Source organism: Engystomops pustulosus, chromosome 3 (genome assembly GCF_040894005.1).
Source record: "Engystomops pustulosus chromosome 3, aEngPut4.maternal, whole genome shotgun sequence".
Taxonomy (NCBI): Eukaryota; Metazoa; Chordata; class Amphibia; order Anura; family Leptodactylidae; genus Engystomops; species Engystomops pustulosus.
Genome location: NC_092413.1, coordinates 111,490,798 through 111,508,524, shown reverse-complemented (window position 1 = coordinate 111,508,524; position 17,727 = coordinate 111,490,798). Strand labels below are relative to the sequence as shown.

General features: G+C 40.4%; 1 protein-coding gene across 1 annotated transcript in view; it reads left to right on the top strand.

The window, feature by feature from the left end:
* The first annotated feature begins 377 nt into the window (after positions 1-377).
* AFG1L (AFG1 like ATPase) overlaps positions 378-17,727 on the top strand; it is a 114,861-nt gene continuing 97,511 nt past the window's right edge. The window contains exons 1-2 of the mRNA XM_072141834.1: positions 378-541; positions 5,104-5,327. Of these exons, the coding sequence (XP_071997935.1) occupies positions 403-541; positions 5,104-5,327 (363 nt within the window). The 5' untranslated portion in view covers positions 378-402. The remainder of the gene's footprint in view (positions 542-5,103; positions 5,328-17,727) is intronic.

The following is a 17,727-nucleotide window of genomic DNA, read 5'->3' as shown; positions in this document are numbered from 1 at the left end:
TGTATTTCTGTATGTGATAAAAACATCTGACAAACACACATAAAAACCAGAGGGCAACAGATCATGTGAAAATATAATATTTGTGTCATTCTCAAAACTTATGGCCATGACTGTACATCCACAACGTTATATAATGTTAAAATAAAATGTGTTTTGAATCAGGACAAAGAAAAGCCTAGAGGGCTACACTGTCTGTAGTGATGGAAAGCAGCCAAAAGAGATGGAAAACACAATTTCTAGCTGTTTTCCATAGTAATCTGGACGTGCACTACTCATCTCTACTGACGACTCACTCCTGGCTGCGACCTCTCTGCTCCATAGTAACTAGCCTCGCCCATTCCTACTGCCGCTGTCAGAATTTGTCTCTTTGGCTTTCTAAATAAAGTTATCGAATATTCCAACATGGCGGCTTCCATTGCGCCCTTGGTCTCTTTGCGCTGCCTGTGGACAGTTTACCGGGGTTGTGGAAGGCTGCGCTATACTGTCCCGTGTGCCCAGCTGCCACGTCATACGGTGCCCTGTCTATGGCGTACTGCGACGGGTGAGTGGCCCCGGGAACACGGAAGTGGGACCCGCAGCATATAAAACAATGAATGAGGTTCTGAGAACCTGGATACCGGCTCCTGGGATCACGTGACGCCCAGTCGCTGGGGTGATCGCTAGAGCAGTGAGCCTCCGTGCTGCCGGTGTCACACTGTGTCCTGATTCAGTGTTAATAAAGATGGGTGACAGAGGAACACGCTGTGTATTACTAACATGTTCTAACCTCGCTTTTACAACGATTTCAGTACAATACAGAAACTAAAAACAGTGGAGGACATGTATCTGGGCTTCTACACTACAAAACTGATAAGTCCTGAAATTATTATTATTAAATATTCTTTCCCCATCAGGCGATCTCTACCCCAGGTGGGCATGAAGGAGGTGTGGTTGCCAGGGGGCATTGCTGCACTACCTAGTCCAGGTTATCAGTCACATACAGCAGCCACCCACTGGATACATCAGGAGGCTTATGACTCTTGATGGATCCGCAGTGGCGCACAATAAACCTCCCCAGGTGTTGCTGGTGCAGTATGGCCACTTTTTATGTAGAAGGGCACATGCTTTTTATGGCGTCCTCGTACCAGTGGTGCCGGAGGTTTCTACAGAAACCAAACATTAAAAAACCTATAAGAAAATACTATAGTAATTAAAAAAGAAACAGTTTGGACAGGAAGCAGATGCCAGCATTCCTTTTTGCAGTGCAGTGCAGTGCAGCTGCTAATGGATATTAACATTTCTCGATTTCATGCATTCGGGTCACGGCGTTATCACTTCACATACTGTTTAGGGCAGGTTACCGCTACAGCTATTCACAGACTGATTGTACAACGCTTACAAGGTGTTCAAATGTTCAGTTTTTCAGATGCAGTTTTCGATGTCCAAACCAGGAGTAGAGTAGAGAAGGAGCATCTTTTCTGAATGATAAGCCCTCACCCATTATGATCCACATCTGCTTTTGGCTTTGCAAAAGAAAAACTGAACGTGTGAACGCGGCCTCAGCGTGCAGTCCCACTTCACGTCTAAGGCCCATGACACAAGTGGCATTTTTGTTGCGATTCTGAACACATTGAAAACATATGCGTTTTCAGTCAGTTTAAAAACGACCAAGAGCGCACCGTGCCACTGTACCCTTAAGGATAGAGGGTGTTTTTGCTCATTTCTCGCTTTCCAATTATAACTTTTTCATTCTTCCGTGTACAGAGCTGTGTGAGGGTTTACTTTTTGCGTAAGAAATTTAACTTCTCAGTGATGTTATTTACTATTCCATGCTGTGTACTAGGAAGCTGGAAAACAATTCTAAATGTGGTAAAATTGGCAAAAAAACAGATTTGCAACACTTTCTTGTGGGCTCAGTTTTTATGACTTTCACTGTGGACTCCACAGTGATACCAAATTTATTTAGGTTTTATTGCATTTTAATACAAATTAAAAAAAATGAAACATATGTGTACAAAAAAGTATTCCATCTTCTGACGCTGATAACTTTTTCATACTATGGTGTATGAAGCTGTGTGAGGTGTCATATAGTTGTATTGCAGTATATGGTAGGACTAATCAGACCACCTAGGGTTAAAGTACCCTAGAGGGTCTAAAAAAACCTTTCCTTAGAACTGATATAAAACATAATAAACAGTAAAAATCACAAACATGTTGTATATCCCCGCTTTTCAAAATGCCTGATCTATTAAAATATAAAACTAGTGGTGAACCCCATAACGTAAAATAGCGACAAATGTGCGAAACGCTTCTTTTACACCATTTTACATCACATCAAAAATATAATAGAAAGTGATCAAATGTTGTTATTGTCCTTAAAATTGTAGCAATGAAAACGTCAGCTCATTTCACAATAAAATGACCTCTCACAGCACCGTACACCAAAGTATGAAAAAATTTATTAGCGTCAGAACATGGCAATTTTTATATATTTTTTTGGTACCGGCTCCTGAACGGAGCCGGTACCAGAAGTATCAGCTGCCAGCTGGCTCCTGATCGGACTTTCCTCTAATCGCGGGCATTAACCCCTTGCACGCATGACCGCGGCGTGCAAGGGTCCCGTGCACGACCCCCCCACCCCTCACGGCGCTTGCTGGGGGGTCCAATCCTCCGCTGGCTTCTTCGGGGTCTGCCTGTGCCCCAGGGCTCCGCGGCTTCTTCCGGGAGCTGGGTCCTGCCTTATGCGCAGCATGCTCAGTGTGTTACATAATACAGTATAATACATCTGCATTACACTGTATTAGGTGAAGAAGAGCTTGAACAAGAAATCAGAGCAAGGAAAGAAAAAAAGTGAAAAACCCTTAATTAAAACACTTTTTAATAAAAAGAATTAATAAAATTAAGTTAAAGTCCCCTAAACACAAACATTCCCTATACATATCTAATGAAGTAAAAAAAAACACAAAATCATTAAAAAAAAAAAGCCACATCGGGGCCACCAGAGGGTGAGTAAATAAGTTTTTTTTTTTAAATTCTGGGCTGACTGTATACTACTGGGGGCAGGCTTTATACTACTGGGGGCAGGCTGTATACTACTGGGGGCATGCTGTATACTACTGGGGGGCAGACTGGGGTGGCTGTATACTGCTGGGGTGGCTGTATACTACTGGGGGCAGGTTGGGGTGGCTGTATACTACTGGGGGCAGGCTGGGGTGGATGTATACTACTGGGGGCAGGCAGGGGTGGCTGTATACTACTGGGGGCAGGCTGTATATTATAGGGGGTTGGCTGGCTATATACTTGGCTGGGTCTGTGACCAATGCATTTCCCACCCTCGGCTTATACTCAAGTCAATAGGTTTTCCCAGGTTTTACCAAAATGGTACCACTGAAAAGGACAACTCAACACGCAAAAAAGAAGCCCTAAACCAGCTGTCAACCAAAAAATATTAAAGTTATGTCTCCAAAAACATGGCCATACGAAAATAAATGAGATTTTCTCTGTATTAGTTTTTCTTCAGTAAAATTGTAAAAATATATAAAAAAACTATATAAATGAGGTATCGCTGTAATCGTAGTGATCTATAGAAGAAAGATAATATGTTATTTTTATGGTACGGTGAACGGCCCCAAAAAAGTTAAAGAAGAAAGGTAACCAAAATGTATGTTTTTTTTTCCTACATACATTTAAGATTTGTAAAGTCCATTTAATGTCACAAATAATAAGCCCTTATTTGTCCAAATTTCCCAAAAAATTAAGATTGTATAGCCAATAAAAAGTAACAATGCATAATCTGCTCTCAATGGCGCAGCTTCCCTTTGATGTCCTGGCATGTGCCCATACAGCAGTTTACCACCACATATGGGGGATTGTTATACGAAGAAGAGATTGGGTATCAAATTTTGTGGAACGTTTTGGTATTTTATCCACTGAGAATTTGTACATTTTTTGAAAAATACATTAATTTAGCCAAAAAAATGTTACTTTCAAAATTGTATCCGATTTTGTTTTAACCCTTTTAACCCAACAAAAGGGTTAACAAACTTCATAAAAGTTGTTTAACATACGTTGAGGCTAGTAGTTTCTATAATGCGGTAATTTATGGGGTTTTACTTTTATTTAGGCCTCTTAAAGTGACTTTAAATCTAAACATGGAATCATAAAGCAGACATTCGGTTAATGTTAGTTTATCAAGTTTTTTTTGCTGCTATGACTATGTTCGGAAAAAGTAGAACATTTTCAATTTAAAAAATCGAGACTTTTTTTTCCAAATTTTCACCAAATATCTGTTTTATAAATAAACACAACGCATACCAACAAAAAATTTCAACTAACATGAAGTACTACGTGTCACAAGAAAACAATTTAAAAATCACTTTGAAAAAGGGCAGATTTGAAAAAATGGGTTGTGTCAAGTGGCTTCAGCGTTAAGGGGTTAACTTCCAATTCTTATTGAACCAGGAAATTCATTGGGTGATGAATGAATCAACTGTTTTGAATTTTGCCATTAAAGGACACCTGTCATCAGGTCTGTGTCACTAGTCCTGTCCTGAGCAGCTCACAAGGATCCATCCCAGCCTTTATCTAGTTATTTCATACATTAATCATTATAAAATCATGTATTCTTTATTATGTAAATGAGGCTGGTCACATGGTCAGAGGCAGTGATGTCACCCCTGTTACCCCTCCCCTCTCGTCCCCCTGCTCATGTCTGTGTAATGTATAGTAAAGCATGGCTAGTGTCCGCGCTGTATCTGCTGACATGCTGCATCCTCCTAATACAAATGTGTGATACAGACATCAGTTACACAAGTACCTGACATGGCTGCACCCTGGAGCTGTTGTATCTCTCCTATACACACACAGGCTGCAGGGGGCGTGGCCACCAGCAAGCACATGGAGCAGCCATCACATCATTATACAGCCTCACATCATTATACAGGCTGTCAGTCAAGCACTGGGGGTGTGGCTGGGTCTCCCACTCATGAATAAGCTGGACAGCTTGAATATGCTAATGACTCATTGTACTAATGTACTAATGTTCCATTGTACCATACCTTTTAATAGTTGCATTGTCAAACGATGGACATTATTTGTTAAAAAAAATTTCTTTTATTCTTTCAGCGCCTATCAGTCAATTAGCTGAATCTTCTGTTTCCAACTATGAAATAAACAATAACCCCAAAGTTCATAAAGAATGCACAGGACCTCTTCAACATTATGATCTTCTAGTGAAGGACTGTGTACTAAGAAAAGATGAGCACCAACGAAGAGTCATGCAGCACCTGCAAAGTCTCCATGAGGTTCTCCGTGGTTACAGAAAGGAATCCAAAGGAATTTTATCAAAGGTCAGACATGCAAACGATAAATTGTGCTTCTGTGCTTTTTGAACACATTTCATTTTTATTGCATCTAATATAATAATTGTTCAAATTACATGACATTATGACATGAGCAGTAACTGAATATAGGAAATGATTTTGTACTATTGCCAAAGAAGCAGTGAAATAATTAATGGACGTCTACCATCAGTTTGACTCATGGTAAATGTCCAGCATTACATTCCCCTTTCGTTATGCACTAATTGGAACTGTTTTTAGTGCATAAATAAAGGGCACCTTTGGTAAGAAAATGACTTTTAAAAATTACATAAATGAGCCAGAGGTGCTCAGGATTACATTGTCTGAGCCCCTCTCGGGATCGCCAAGTTTTAATGTATCCCCCCACCACCACTCCCCTTTGCTATCATACCTCCTGCTTCCGGACAGTGATCTAGGATAGAACACCGATCTACCACCAGTCAAACTTCGATCCTAAATACCAAAGCAAGATGTGCTATAATTAAGAATGTTCATCTGACTTCTCAGGTGAAAAGAAAAACACATTCAAAAGCAATGAAGTAACTATTGAATTGGTGCCTATATTACATAGCTTAATTTTTGCTACTTGTAACTAGCACTTCTTTTACTTCAGCTAAATAATGTATTTTTTGGACTATAAGATGTACTTTTTAGCAAGAACGCTGTCTTAGAGATTAGGTGAAGCCCGAACAAAGCAGGGCAGGAGACGAAAACTTACTACTGATGCTGGCACTAGGTATGAGATGTTTGTATGAATAAATGGATGTAGCAGGGCTTTGTCTGTGAGTAATGGGATGTATCATGGCTGAGTGTGTATCAATGGATGTAGTAGAGCTGTGTATGTTTGAGTGAACATGTGTAGCTAGGCTGTGTGTGTGAGTGAATGGATATAGCAGGACTGTGTGTGCATTAGTGAATTGATGTAGTAGTAGGGCTATGTTTGTATGTGTATCCAAAAATTCCAATAGTGGTGAAATTGGCATTTGCACCACTTTCTTGTGGGCTCTGTATTTACGCCTTTCATTTTTCATTCCAATTGCCATATCCCCTTCCAACCTTTGGTATGAAAAATATGAAAATAACTTTTTCATATTTTGTTGTGCAAAGCTTTGTATTGTGTAATTTTTTTTGTAGGATGTGATGATGTTTACATTGACACCATTTGAGAACTTTTTATTTCTATTTTTATGAGTTGCAAGTGTCATTTTGGACATTAAGGCACTATCTTCTGTTATGGGGTTCACTGCCAGGAATAACTGTTTTTATATATTTATAGATCTAGACTTTTGGGATGTGATTTTTACTACTGTATCTACTCGATTATAAGTCAAGTTTTTCAGTACAATTTTTGTGCTGAAAACTCCCCACTTGGCTTTTACTCGGGTATATAAAAAAAAATAAATTGAGTACTCACCATTCTGGTACCCCGGGCAGCTCCTCTTCTTTCTTCATGGCTGGCCGGCGCACAACTGTGATGACAGCACAATTGTGTGCTGGCCGGGCCATGTGCACAAAGCTGTCACTGACCTGGAGTCGGTACCCATGCACATGAAGACAGAGGAGGAGCTGTCGGGGGCGTAGGAATACTGAGTACTCAGTTGATTTTTGTATGTGCTGACGATATGGGGCAGGCTGGCAGGCTATATACAATAATGGGCGGGTTTGGCAGGCTATATACTACTGGGGCAGGCTATATACTACCCTGGGCAGGCTGGCAGGCTATATACTACTAGGGGCTGTCTGGCAGGCAGGCTATATACTACTGGGGCATGCTATATACTACTGGGGCAGGCTATATACTACTAGGGGTGGGCTAGCAGGCTATATACCACTGGGGGCAGGCTATATACCACTGGGGGCTGTCTGGGAGGCAGGCTATATACTACTGGGTGCTGTCTGAAAGGCAGGCTTAATACTCCTGGGGGCTGTCTGGCAGACAGGCTATACACTACTGGGGCTCTCTAGCTTATATACAACTGGGGGCTGTCTAGTTATATACACTACTGGGGGCTGTCTAGCTATATACACTACTGGGGGTTGTCTATATACACTACTTGGGGCTGTCTAGCTATATACCACTGGGGGTTGTCTAGCTATATACACTACTGGGGGCTGTCTAGCTATACACACTACTGGGGGCTGTCTAGCTATATACACTACTGGGGGCTGTCTAGCTATATACACTACTAGGGGCTGTCTAGCTATATACACTACTGGGGGCTGTCTAGCTATATACACTACTGGGGGCTGTCTAGCTATATACACTACTGGGGGCTGTCTAGCTATATACACTACTGGGGGCTGTCTAGCTATATACTGGAGGCTGTGACCAATGCATATCCCAGCCTAGGCTTATACTCAAGTCAATAACTTTTCCCAGTTTTTGGTGGTAAAATGAGGTGCCTTGGCTTATACACGGGTATATGGGGATTCTGTACATGATATGAGCCAAGGGCTCCAGGCTCCATTAACACCTGTAGAGCCTGGAGCCCCTCAGGATTATTTGAATACTATCATTCATCCTGGTGGTAGATGTCCTTTAAGGTGTAGAACTTACATTTGGAGGCTGTTGCTGTGAACCCACAACATGGTCAGAGGAGCTCACAGTGAAAATGAAATAGACCATCTTGAGAAGGAATCCCTCAGAGAGAGATCGTAAATGTTGGTAGTTTCCAAATAAAGAGTTTGGTATAATTTTAGAATGAAAGAATGGACTGATGAGCTTGGAAACACAAAAATGGATGGACAGCCATCAAAGACAACAGTGGTGGACGATTGCAGAAACCTTTTTAGGGTGAATAGAAACCTATACCATAAATAGAAAGCTTCACGAGAGCATAGACATAGGGTTCATCACAAGGTGCAAACCATTATTCTCCCTAAAAAATCCAAAAACCAGATTAGCCAAAAACATCTAAAGAATCCAGCCCAGTTCTGGAACAGCTTTCTTTATGCATTTGAAACTAAAATCATGCTATACTGGAATGATGGGAAGAAGAAAGTGAAAGAATATTTGGAAGCACACCACAAACATGAGAGAGTGAGATACCAGTATGATGGCATGGGCATGCATGGCTTTCATTGGCACTTGGTCACTGGTGTTTATCAATGATGTGACAAAAGATAGAAACATCTGGATAAGTTGATTATGCTTCACAGTACCATGACCCAAAACATACCTATGTATGTTTTTGTGCTTCAGTTTTTCACTCCCCTCCTCTCACGAACCATATCTTTTTAATTTTTCTGTGTACAGAGCTGTTTGAGGGCATGTTATCTGCAGGACCAATGACACCATTTATGTACAGGGAACCTGAAAAAAAAATCAAATGTGGTGGGATTGGCAAAATTTATTTATTTATTTTTTTTATGGACTCTCACAATTCAGCCCAGATGACACCTTTCCTTCTTCCATTCTTTGGCTCATTACAAAATTTATATCGTTTTTTTTTGTTTTGATGGCTTTAAAAACTTAACTTTGCATTAAAAATCTCCTATATTGCCATATTCTGACATATGTCATTTTGTTATATGGAGCTTGGTAAGGGGTCATTCTTTGTTTGATAGGTTTACATTTTCAGTTATACCATTTGTAAAATTGTTGACCTTTGATACATTTTTCCAAAATGGTAAAAAAGTACTAATTCCAACATGGTCCTTATAGCTTAAAGGGGCATTTCTATAAAGACAAGTTTCTTAAATGTACTCAGTACAACATAACACATTCTCTAATTCACTGTCATTAACACAAATACAGCATTTTACAGATATAATTCAACCTATCTTTATCAGTCCTGGTGTACAATTTTGGATGCCCCTAGACCTGATCCTGGATCTTCTGAGTTTAGGGTCAGCAGATGTCTTGTTTTTCTGTCTGATGCTTGACTGAGCTTCTCTCTGGCTCCACCCTTGCATTCCCGGATGAGCTCACACACACACTGAGTTCCTGCTGGCAAACAACTCCAGTTTCTCTGGTGTGAGAAATTTTAAATGTTTCAAGAATCATATTTATTTTACTTTAGGGTGAACCCACTTCCACCTCCCGGGCCCAGATTATGGTAGATTAGCTATCTCTCTTTTACAGAGGATCCCCAGTCCTGGGCCCTTAAACATTTTCCAGGAGCGGGGGAATGGACATCTTTGGATCAATGATCTCCTAAAGGTCCCTTAATGTAAGGTATGACTAAATCCCAGCCTATAGCAACCATGGGGGGGGGGCAGAGGGAGATGTATATTAGGCTATACTGCCTCTGCCAAGTCCCGCTGAAATAGCTCCCGTCCTTACAAGGGCAGTCCCACAACTGTCCTTAGTTTGCTCACCTCCCTGATGCGTTTCATCTTAAACAAGACTCTTCAGAGGGGATTTTGATGTGGTAGAACTAAACGAGAAAAAAGAATGAGGGGCTATTAACATTCTAAAAACACAAATCCTGCTTAGGTGCAGTGATTGTAGTAGCTAACCTTTAAACTCGCCATTTCTACATAAAGCTAGGTGAATCCGGTCGACACTGAGGCTTATTGCCCCACAGTGGAGGAGGCATAAGAACTATTTGATCCTGGGCCTGGACGCTAGTAAGACAAGTCCTGCTCTGGAGACTGGTCTGGTTTATAAGGCAAACAACATGGCGTGGTTAGGTAAAGTCTTCACCTGTGTGACATGTGCTGCCGGAGTTTCCACTGGTTTGTCTGTCCTCATCATGTGATAACTCATGTGACCAGTTCCAGGTTAGAGCTATCACTGTACACATGCATTGTCACACACAGTCAGTAAGGATCGCTCAGTCCACGCGTCTAGGAATGGTAGAGATTATTTATGAATCTCATAAGTGAACTGTAGTCCAATTGGGTTCTGATTGACTCTCCACGAATTTAATTAATCTATCCTTCTCACCCTTCCATAACACGCAGATGTCATCTATAAACCTCAAATCAAACATCTTGATTTTTCCCGAACCAGGATAGAGATTATCTCCAAAGATATGCCCATTGAACAAGAAAAAATTCTTTCTCAAAAACAAAACAACCAATTATGTAAATTATATTGTATACCACGTGTAGACAGATACTATTCTACTGCCTCCAGCACCTTATCATGGGGGATAGAACGGCCTCAGGATCTAATCCGTCCCTCCAGTTGTTGTTCAGGGTGAATTAGAATTTGGATCAGAAAAGATTCTGTCTGATATCTGGTACATTGGATGGGATATGTCCCTGAGGCGCAGATATGGGTCTGTGACAAGGATCTTCATGTTCCACAACTCCTTAGACTGTACCATGACCAGACCATTCCAAACATGGTGGGTTAATTGGTTTTTAAAGCACTATGGAATATGATGGCGCTATGTATATCTAATTATTATTATTACTGAGGTTCCCTTGGCCTGTCAAATTTGTGATCAGAAAAGATTCTGTCTGGTATCTGGTACATTGAATGGGATATGTCCCTGAGGCGTAGATAAGGGTCTGTGAAAAGGATCTTCATGCTCCACAACTCCTTAGACTGTACCATGACCAGAACCATTCCAAACCTGGTGGGTTAATTGGTTTTTAAAGTGCTATGGTATATGATGGTGCTATGTGTATCTAATTTTATTATTACTGAGGATACCTTTGCACTATAACATTTGAGCTGGTGTGTCCTCTGGCCATTATATGCGGTGGAGGAGGTGTTAACTGTATCCTGGTGTTTGAATTGATTAGCACCACACCAGTCTGTTTCCTGCTGCTTAGCTTTGGTACTTCAATAGTTAACCTGCTGTGATTGACATCTTCTCTTTCTTTCTTCTCTGCTGTCTTTGTTGTCCACATCTCTAAATTCTGGTCCAATCACTGTTTGGCCGAGCCTCTGAGATAAAAAAAGAATCCTGCTCATCCTTCTTAGGGTTCTGGCTGTAGAGGTTTGTTCTTCTCCATATTATTCATGTGATTCTGATTATTATTTTCCTGGTATCCTGGCTTTTGGCTTGTGTTTAGACTATTCTACTGTCTTGTGATTTTGTACTACATTTGGCCTCTTTGTTGTGACCTGACTCTGGCGACTAATCTTATCTGTTTCTACTGACTTGTCTTTGTCTTCATGTTTTGCACTTTGGTGCATGGATGGATCATCTTCTAGTCGTCTACCAATTGCTTATGGTGGGCTAGGCAATAGAAAGGGTTAGCTGTGAAGGGTATTAGTCTCATGGCCCTGTGTCTTCAGCCTGTTCCCAGACCCTGCTTGACAAAAAAACTATATAAATTTGGTATGTTGTCATACAGACTCAAAGAATAAAGAGAGTGTGTCATTTGGACCGCACAGTGCAAGCTGTAAAAATGGAGCCCACCACTTTCCCTGTATTTGGAATTATTTTCTAGGTTACAAGTACATGGCATGGAATATTAATGGTGCCAGTAGAAAATTGGCACACAGAGCTTGATTTGACACAGAAATCAAGCTCTCTGTAAATGGAAAAAATAAATTATGGCTTTTGAAAGGAGGGGTGCAAAAGAATCAGAACGGCAAAAACAGAAAAAGATTTCAGTGGCAAGGCAGTTACCGGTGGACTACTCACACCCTAATTAGGCGACACTATCAAGACTTGAAAAGGCAGTACAGGCAGTCCCCGGGTTACGTACAAGATAGGGTCTGGAGGTTTGTTCTTAAGTTGAATTTGTACTTAAGTCAAAACTGTATATTTTATAATTGTAGATCCAGACAAAAAAAAACTTGGCCCCAGTGATAATTGGAGTTTAAACATTTTTTGCTGTACTGGGACCAAGGATGATCTATAAAGCTTCATTACAGACACCTTATAGCTGATTATTGCATTTTTGCATTATTGCATATTACCTGGGACTCTAGTAAAGCATTCAGAAAACTTCACCAGAGGTCAGAGGGGTCTGTCTGTAACTATGGGTTGTCTGTAAGTCGGGTGTCCCTAAGTAGGGGACCGCCTGTACTGTACAGGATTACATTTTTAAAGGAGTTGTCCGACTATTTTGAAAATCTTGCAGGTTTGTTTACAGTTGTACGGAAGCTCTGCTGAGTTCGGCCTCTGACCACGCCCACTCTTCTACATATCTCGGTGCATGATACAGTGCTGGGAATAGGGACAGGTGGGCATGGCCGGCCGGAAGCCAAACTCAGCGCAGCTTCCGTACCCCTGTAAACAAACGGGCACAGACCAGCAAGACAGTGGTGTGTGACACTGGGAGTGATGGAGGAGTTGAGTACAGCTTTCTTTTTTTTAAATGCATTTCCCCATCCCACAAGATTTTCAAAAGATACCTTTAAGTGCCCACTTAGTAACAATGAAAAGTGTGAATTAAGTTGTATTACAAAATTAAAATAATTAACTTAAAAGATGTAAAAAAAAATTATCTGGATATTTTTCCCATCTAGCCACGTCTCGTTTTTAGTGCAAAGGCAGTGAAAAATCTCAGAAACTAAAAGGTTTCTGTACCAAAAGGCACATATCCATGGTCTTTTCATTATTATACAATCACTTTGGCTTAATAAATGCCTCAATGTATGTGTACCATCCACTATCTGAATGTTGCCTCACTGTGCATTTGTTATTCTTCAAGAAATATCATCGGCATTGTCTAAAAAATCATTTTCAACAATTATGTGCAGGGTTTGGGTTATATTGATTTCTCTGGACGCTGAATGATTAGCAAGGTCATTTCTTCTTTGCTTTGTCATGGCTGGTTGACTGTTGCTATAGACAGCCCTGAGAATAAGTTACATCTTAAATCTTCAAGTTATAGAGCAGTAAAATGAAATCCTTTTCAGCATTCCAACTTACCATCCTAATCCTTTGTGGGAGTTTAAGTGATATCATTTTTAAGTATTCTATTTTATATTAAGTATTCTATCTGAACAAAGTTACATTCAGTGAAGTTTGATAGAATCATTGCAATTTCCATTGGGCAGTTCAGTTCTTAATTCTTAAGAAAATGTTCTCAGGCGATGAAGTGGTCTACTTTAACACAGAAGTGTTCCTTGTGGAAAGTGATATAATGCTAGGGCTTTTTCAGGAAATAATTATACATCAAATTCTGGCTAGAATCATCTCTGCCTGATTCTTTAAGAAGATAATGATGGATCCAACAAAAGGAAATCATACATACCGTATATATAAAAAACCCTGCAAGAGAATAATGTTAAACATGGGTGGTTTCTTTTACCTGAAGGGGTGAAATTGTTGCACCACCATGATTTATATAAAATATATATAAAAGATATTTTGACTATTTAGTAAAACGGTGAGAGATTACAGCAAACAGGTGTGTAGGAGTAACCCTGGATGATAAGTTATTAATTGTTGAATCAATAATCAACAGATTGTAATCTTGTAATATTCTATGATATTGGCAATATCATTTGGCAGCAGTGATTCTACAAGACTTTATTAATTGGCAGTTAAAAAACTCTGAAATGGCTTTTGCAGGAATAAAGGGAGTAACCATGCGGTAAATCTCCCGTTCTTGTTCAGTCCGCCGTTTGAGGGCAGTCATTAGCAGTGCCCTCTTGGTTCTTTGGGGTTCTAGCTTTTCTATTTTATTCCAAAGCTGGTTCCAGTATTTGGAAAGCTTCTTCAACATAGATCCGTATAGGACTACTTCAGCATCTGCCTGAGATGATTGTTGACATTTTTTTGTGTTATTTTTGAATATTTTATGGTTTAAATTTCTTTTAAAATATTGAAGAGTCCTTCATTAAATATATCAGATATATCACATTCCTTATGCTGACTGATTACCTTGCAAAAGGATATTGCCTTAATATGAAAAAGTGACCTCAGATGTAAGGTCTTTTTTTTCCTCTTGATTAAGAAAATTATGCACATGCATTTTTTTTCTTCTTCTTTCTGTAATTCTTATCCAGGTCTGATATTTGCATGATGCATAACTATAAATTCTGCTGAACTAGGACGAATAAGTAAAATTATATTTTATGATTGTGTGTCTGACCAAAGACTAATTACCTTCATTCATGATTTCCAATGAATATCGAAATACATATACAGGCGGTCCCCTACTTAAGGACACCCGACTTACAGACAACCCATAGTTACAGACAGACCCCTCTGACCTCTGGTGAAGCTTTCTGAATGCTTTACTATAGTCCCAGACTGCAATAATCATCTGTAATATGTCTGTTATGAAGCTTTATTGATAATTATTGGTCCCATTACAGCAAAAAATGTTTAAACTCCAATTGTCACTGGGGCCAAATTTTTTTTTGTCTGGATCTACAATTATAAAATATACAGTTTCGACTTACATACAAATTCAACTTAAGAACAAACCTCCAGACCCTATCTTGTATGTAACCCGGGGACTGCCTGTATAGTCTATAACTTTTTTTAAGTTGATCGAAGGGTTTGGCCATAAGATTGGTAAAAATACCTTAAATGGTATCCATTTTGAATTGGGGTTTAAAACATCGCGGTTTAAAACACTTTTTAAACTTTATGGCCGAAGCTGCTTCGGCACAGGGAGGTGCGCGCTCGGCGCACCATGCGCGCGACCGTGCCCGCGGCTCTCATTCATTTCCTATGTAGCCGCGTGAACGGTGGTGCGCATGGTGTGCCGAGCGCGTACCTCCCTGCGCCGAAGCAGCTTCGGCCATAAAGTTTAAAAAGTGTTTTAAACCGCGATACTGCGGTTTAAAACACTAACAAAAATAAGCTCCGGCACCAGCTCACCCTGAGCTGGTGCTCGGTAGTTCCCCCTTATACCTGCCACTTCAAGTGGTAGGTTTCCTTTAAATTTAGCTTGTTAAGGGAACATGCAACATAGCACACACAAAAAAGAAAACTTTATCAACCTATTAATATCCTTCTCACCATTTGATCTTAGTTTCTGGTACAGCAATTCCAACTGAGAAAGTGTATTTAAGGAATCTCCTCCTGGTTTCCCTCTTTCTCACAATCCTTTGTTCCTCTATAGAAAGCTGACTGCAGCTGCCTCAGGTCCTGGACAAGGCATTTTGTAGCTCTAGGCGAACACAACCACAGGCCATCAGGCATAAATAATAGTTACAACCAGACATATCACTTTTACATAAAACCTTGTGCACATTAACGTTGCTCCATGTATTTGTATGGACACATGCACACTGCCCTGGTTCCTATTGACTAGTGTATGAGCCACCTGTCTGAACTGAAAATCTCAGAGCAAGTCGTATCCCTCCCTAAAGGGGTATTCCGGGAATATGAATGTGCTATAATTCATAATGCTATAAATAATTAATATGAATATAAAAAAATGTCATTAGTCTCAAAATTGAGCTTATATAGTTTGATTTTATTATTCACAAAATGGTATGGGCTTCCTAAAGTATGCAAAGTTATGGCCGCCACTGGAAACTACAAGTCCCATGATCCTTTAGTTCTCAGTAACTTCTCCCTCCCTCTCATCCTCTGCTCCCAGTGATGATGTAACAGACTGTCCTGCTCAGTTAACATAGTAATGATGTGTAACTGCCATCAGTGCACATTACTGAATGCACTGCAACCAACTGATTATGGCCAAACATAATGGTGATCACATGACCTGCTGAGGCAGTTGCAGGATATGTGATGTGGACATGTGACCAGTGGCCTGTCCTGTGTCTTCTACGTTCGGAGAAAATCAACTGACTGATTAAAGGGCCAGTAGCATTTTAATTCTTCATTACAGTGTATGTCAACAGCATTTTCTGCTAAGGGGAATAATAACTAGTTATTAATTACTAATAACTAATGACATATTAGCTTATATTTTAAGGACCGAATAAATATAAATTATGCTTATTCCTGGGATACCCCTTTAAGTTTGGGGCTCAGGCAGTATCTTCTCTTGTCATCTGGGCTTGAACAGACCTCACATGCTGCTGACACACAGATCACAAACAGCAGACCAAAGATCCATTGGTTGTGGCCTTTGGTATGTACACGTTCAAGTACAAGAATCCTAAAGGTAAAACACATGCAGTCCCGCCCCCTGCAGCAACATACACAGTCTTGGTACCCTGCTGCAACACATGCAGCAGTCCCACTACCCTGCTGCAACACATGGGCAGTCCTGCTACCCTGCTGCAACACACGCAGCAGTCCCGCAACCCTGCTGCAACACATGCAGCAGTCCCACTACCCTGCTGCAACACACGCACAGTCCCGCTTCCCTGCTGCAACACATGTGCAGTCCTGCTACCCTGCTGCAACACACGCAGCAGCCCTGCTACCCTGCTACAACACATGCAGCAGTCCAGCTACCCTGCTACAACACATGCGCAGTCCCGCTACCCTGCTGCAACACACGTGCAGTCCCCCTCCCCCACTGATTATGCCGACAACCCCCTTCCCCCATGGACAATGCATACACACCATTCCCCCGGGGAAGGACATATATTGTTTTCCCAGTGTTTTGTGGCTCAGCTTATACTATGTGGATTGGCTTATACTCTCGTACATAGGGTACCTAAGAGCCATAAAAACGGCAACCTTAATTATTTAAATAATTTTTATTTATTGTAGCTCAAATCTGTATTTAAATACTTTTCAGTCTTTGAGTTGCTCCTAAAAATATTGTCCAGGAGAAGGTTGTCCCTGTGCTTGGTCTAAAGAATGAATTGTAACCCAGTGCAGTATATCTTATAATCAGAGAAACCAGAATAGTTTGGAAATCATAGCGTTTTTGGAACTAACACCTAAAATAAGGCACAGAATTAGCAACACAATGTCTCCAGCTGCAGCGTAAAGCAGATGTTGCACATTTACATCAAATGATGTCTACTAAACACTTATAATTTCACATCTGCTGTATTGTAGAAAGATAGTGTTTTTTATAAAGTAGATGGCGTGTCTATATATACTTTGCCCACCTATTTCTATGTTTCTAATTGTTATCTTCAATTTGTTATTTGGTTTAATTTATAAGACCACTGTTATTCAAATGCCGCTCAGTTCTGCATAAGGTTTGTTACAAAAATAACAACAATATTTGGATGAGGGACACAGTTTAATAAGGTAGAATTTATTTAAACATCTTCCATGAATCCATAGCTTTTGGAAATACAATGGGACATAACATAGTAAAGGCGGTCCCCTACTTAAGGACTTCTGACTTACAGACGACCCATAGTTACAGACAGACCCCTCTTCCCACTGTGATCTTTGGTGAAGCTCTCTGAATACTTTACTATAGTCCCAGGCTGCAATGATCAGCTGTAAGGTGTCTGTAATAAAGCTTTATTGATAATCCTTACTCCAATTACAGCAAAAACATTTGAAACTCCAATTGTCACTGGGGCAAAAAAAAAAATCTGGATGTTCAATTATAAACTATACAATTTTGACTTGCATACAAATTCAACTTAAGTACAAACCTATAGACCCTATCCTGTACGTAACCCGGGGAC